At 36.7% G+C, this 4,741-nt stretch overlaps 1 protein-coding gene across 2 annotated transcripts; it reads left to right on the top strand.

Moving 5' to 3' along the window:
• The first annotated feature begins 851 nt into the window (after positions 1 to 851).
• LOC113310616 lies at positions 852 to 4,367 on the top strand. Of its 2 annotated transcripts, none has more exons than XM_026559339.1 (9): positions 852 to 1,029; positions 1,293 to 1,415; positions 1,740 to 1,842; positions 1,946 to 2,005; positions 2,520 to 2,573; positions 2,689 to 2,895; positions 2,983 to 3,094; positions 3,211 to 3,428; positions 3,818 to 4,367. In XM_026559339.1, the coding sequence occupies exons 2-9, from the start codon at positions 1,300 to 1,302 to the stop codon at positions 3,908 to 3,910; spliced, it is 963 nt and encodes a 320-aa protein (XP_026415124.1). In that variant the 5' UTR covers positions 852 to 1,029; positions 1,293 to 1,299; the 3' UTR covers positions 3,911 to 4,367. The 2 variants fall into 2 exon arrangements, with proteins under 2 accessions (XP_026415124.1, XP_026415123.1); XM_026559338.1 differs by having other exon boundaries at positions 853 to 1,029; positions 2,514 to 2,573.
• The last annotated feature ends 374 nt before the right edge of the window (positions 4,368 to 4,741 follow it).

Below are 4,741 nucleotides of genomic sequence, written 5' to 3'. Positions count from 1 at the left end.
GTTTTCGCGGAGCTATTTGTTGCTTCTGGTGGTGATGATGGTGGGGAGAAGGAGGCGAAAGAAAGAAGAAAAAAGAAAAGAGAGAAGAAGAAGAAGAAATGAAGATAAAAAGGGTATGTTTGGATTTTTATAAAATAATAAAAACTAAATTTACTCATTATTATTTGACATGGGGTTTTTGTGCCACTTTTTAATCAAATGGTTTTTATTTATTAAATAATATGGTTGGATTTTTTGTACCACAAGTTTGGTCATCATGGGTTTTTATGTCTAGTTTTGTAAGAGCAAGTCTTATGGTGGAAGAGTTCCATCTTCCACGCCACCTCAGCATTTAGAACCGTGGATGGAACTGCAAGTGTAGTGGTGGAATAGTGAAAACACTATTCTTAATAGCGCTAAAAAAACGCTATTAAGAATAGTGTTTTTTTTCTCAGCCGTCAGATTTCAACAACTCATCCTAAATCTACGGACAAAAAAAAATGCTATTCTTATTGGCGTTCAGATGGATTCCACGAACCCTTCCACGAAACGCTGGAACCTTGCTTGAATTTTCTGTGGAAAACCCCAACTTAAAAGCCATTAGACTTGACATTCCATGGTTTTTCCACACTTGGAATAGGTTGGATTCCACCATAAAACTTGCTCTAAGAAAAAACAGAATGGAGTACTTTTTGTTCTCCGTTCTTCCAATTTTAGAGCCCAAATCGTGGACAGAGATAATCGAACCGGAACCGGTCCGGATCGTTGGCAACGTAATGGCCACCTACATTTGAAGTGGTGAACTTCAATGCAATTAACTCAAGTCAAACACGTGGCACAATAAAACAGATCCAATATCCAAGCCATTCTCTTGATTTCGCGAGTGAAAATTCTTCAAAAGGGTTTTCTGCTCCCGGCACAGATAAAACTAACGTCTTCTGTATTTTTTTCAACGAGAAGAATCCAATTATTAGTTTGTGATTGGATCAGAATCATCTCCAAAAGGTGAACTCTAGATTCTAATCTGTACAAATCTCTGCTCTTCTTCAGGTAAATCATCACTATTTCATCTTTCTATCGAAGACCTAGATTGTATTTTATTTGTTGATGTTTCGTCTTTGTTATTCTAGGATGTGAATTTGATAAATTGCGGATCTCAATTTAGAGCTAGTTTTGTACAAAATTACAGATCTCATGTGAAAATTTTGATGACTCCTAGTATTTTACTACATAGCTTCAATAGTATTGGGGTTTATTGTAAATTCTTTGAATTGAGGTTACTTGGCTTGTTCTCACCCGATTTATATTCCTAGGGAAGAGATGAAGGGAATTTTTGCCTGTGTCGTTGCAATTTTGCTCGTTGTAGCACAGATCCCGTCTGGATTAACATTGCCATCCACAGTACCGGCATTTTTGTGGTCTTCTCAGCAGCATGAGTATGATTTCCTTTCTTTAATTTCAGATTATTGAAACATTAAATTATAGGTTTTTTTGGTACAGTTTACTGGAATGTAATGACCGGAATTGTTAAATGCCTGCTATTACTAATATCGCGAAGCCAATTTTATACTTATGGAAAAAATTAGATTTTGATTTAGGGTTTGAGTAGCTTGATACAAATATTGAAGGACTCAGTACAGGGATGAAAACATCATTGCAGATTGTATGAACTTCGAGTTGCTGAATTTTACAAATTTTAGTTATAAGGCACTCAATTCAATTACCTTAGTTTTTTTCTTAAAATATCGGTTGTTGTGCAGATCTTTATATAATGATATGGGGAAATCGGTTGATTATCGTACCATCTCACAGAAAGATTTAGCTAAGTCCGTCCTCTCCGAAGGAGGCTGGTCTAAATTTTTGGTAATTTGCTTATGTTTTGTTTCATCTGTATTTAAGCATCGTTTTTGTTATCCCTCAGTGTTGGGTGTACTCGCCAATAATTCATGCTGATTCTCTTTTATAGTGTTCAGAGAAAAACCGTCAGCAATCTGTGGACTTTGCAATTGTTTTTGTTGGTAAAGAGGTATGCAACAACTGAAAGATTACGTGTAGTTCATTAAATGTTGAAGATTATTATCTTTATGTGGAACTTATAGCTGTGCCTGCATTACTTTTGTTGTCCTGCTAACTTCCTTGGCGTGCTACATGCCAAAATAACAAAATCAACGTATAATTGTTTTCCATACCATACTGTTAGTTGCAAAATGTATCTACCGATAAATTTTATGCTGGAAGGAAACTTTGGAACTTATAGAATGACTAATATTCTCGGGAATACCTAATTTTCTCAGACTAGTTAATGACATCTTTGTTTGGCATAGATTTGTAAGAATATGGTGTAAACTGATATCATATTTGTCTTGTGTGTCTAATTTTCTCAGACTGCCTGTAACATGAGACATGTTTAGCAATTTGTTTGGCTAATGCTTAAACTGCTGTTTGTGAATTTCGTGTTACATGAATCGTGCAAGTTACTATTTTATTCATGTTTTGAGATACTAACATGACTGATATGCTCTATCCATTTGTAGTTACAGTTGGACATTTCTAGAGACAAACATGCAGACTCGACTCTCATGCAATCGCTCCAAGTAATTCTAAGCTTCTTTGTTGTGTTAAAATTTAGTCTCTTGGAAAAAAAATACTTGGAAGGGATATAAAGTAAGGATGTGAGTTTAATTGCTGGAGTCATTTCTTTTTAAGCAGGTTTCGTTCGAGAGCTCCAACTTTTCCAGGGCGTTTCCGTATGTAGCTGCGTCGCAAATGAAAGAGGCAATGGAGAGTTCATTGCTTTCAGGGTTTGCAGAAGCTTGTCCAAATGGCTTGGGAATAAAAGATAATATCGCTCTCCTTGAGTCATGTTCAGTTGACGATGACAAATACAGGAAACTTTCAGATATGGACTCAGTCTATGTAAGTTAACGCTAACAAATGAATATGATTGCTACAAGATTTATAAGATTCCTGTTTCACTTGTTATCTGAAGCTTCTCATCAACAGGATTATCTTATCTCAAGGATGGAAAACAGGCAGAACGGGCAAACAGAGATGGTTGTTCTTTGTAACGGAGGGTCCCTCTCTTCGGAGAAACTTGACCAGACATGGTCTGAAGGTAATTTTGAGTTACTATGTGACATTTTTATTTGGAATATGGTTTTAGCCTCAAAGCTCTTGGATATATTTCATTATCTTTCAAGGAATGCTCATTATGGCTGGCTCCTAATGCAGGTCAAATCTTGTCAAGCCTTGTCAGTGCTTTGAAAAAGTTGGGTGCATCATACACAGTTCTGTATGCTTCAGATCCATCTGGGTTGGTATCATACCCTTCTTACAGGGAACTGGATAGGTTTCTTGCTGAGGGTAGCGTTGGAAATGGTTCACAGAAAGCCACATACTGTGATGCAGTTTGCCAGATTAAATCATCACTTTTAGAAGGATTATTTGTTGTAAGTCTGTGTTGCCCCTTTTATTTAGTTGCTATTTTCTATGTACTATAGAACTTAGTTTCATCAAGCGTCTTGCCGTGACCAAGTCTTACAGTACTGAGGGTGGTAGTTGTCTCAGATTAGAAGTTGAACCTAGATAAACTGGTCGAGCCCTACTCAGCCCATATTTCAGGTTAAAAATGTCCCAAGTGGGATTTGTTCTAGGGAGAGTTGAATTTATTTGTTTCTTGTTTTGCCACATCCCGTGCGGGGATTAAATATGCCTCTAATTGGTGTCTCTCTTGTACCATCATATCAGTTGTTTTGCCCGATAAGTTCAGTTCTTTTAGTTGCAAGTTCCTTTGTAACCTAACTTGTTATTGTTTTCATTCCACTCCGTGGTTTTTCAGGCCATTGTTTTGCTGATAATCCTCATATCAGGACTTTGTTGTATGATGGGTATCGACACTCCAACACGATTTGAAGCTCCCCAGGATTCTTGATGTGGAGTATTTGTATGTGTAGTTCATGTAGAGCAGAATACTATCAGTCTTTTTTGGGGTGGAGATATTTTCTTTCTCCACTGGATGATCCAACCAAATTGTAACTGAAAAGATAAGGAAAACAAACTGATTACTTGGATGGAAGTGGCAAGTGTATTTTGGTTGCGGAAGGAAGTAATGTCTCTTTTAATCGTCCAGTTTTCTGCTTTGCTATGGCAGCTGATATTTATTTAGTTATTTTGCCTTCTTCTTCCGGTCAGCTTGTTATCTCAGGCATTATGAGTATGATTGTGTGGCTACTGCTGTTCATATCAGTGTTTGGAACAAACGAAATGTAATAATGCTGTATTGATATTGCACTCCGTGGTTTATTAACCACTTATGTTACGGTTTCAAACAATGGCTTCCATGTCAATTTGATTCAATTTAGACACCTAGTCTAAGACATTTATTAAAACCTCACTAAATTCGCCACTATATGAACAATTTGCCGATTTTGGTAAACATTTTTGCAAATGCTCGAAATAGTTATAGGTATGCTGTCTGACCTAGGGGAGTAATGCAAAATGGTGTATGACCCCACTATTTTCAGTCGGTACAGATCTATGCGTAGATGTTAAGGCTAGCTTATTTACAGAGACTATTGGCTAGCTGTTTTAAATATCGATCCGCATTAGCGGAATATGAGAATCCTACTTTGTACTGGAAATGACATCCACATGCACCCTAAGCCTAGTTGATTCTCGGATATTTAAAGCTTAAAAAATAAATGAGAAGGATGAGGTATCGAGTTAAAAATTTTGAACAAAGCTTTTAAGTTTGTTGTCACTC

This window comes from Papaver somniferum, chromosome 9, assembly GCF_003573695.1.
Source record: "Papaver somniferum cultivar HN1 chromosome 9, ASM357369v1, whole genome shotgun sequence".
NCBI lineage: Eukaryota > Viridiplantae > Streptophyta > Magnoliopsida > Ranunculales > Papaveraceae > Papaver > Papaver somniferum.
This window is presented reverse-complemented; position numbering and strand designations above follow the sequence as displayed.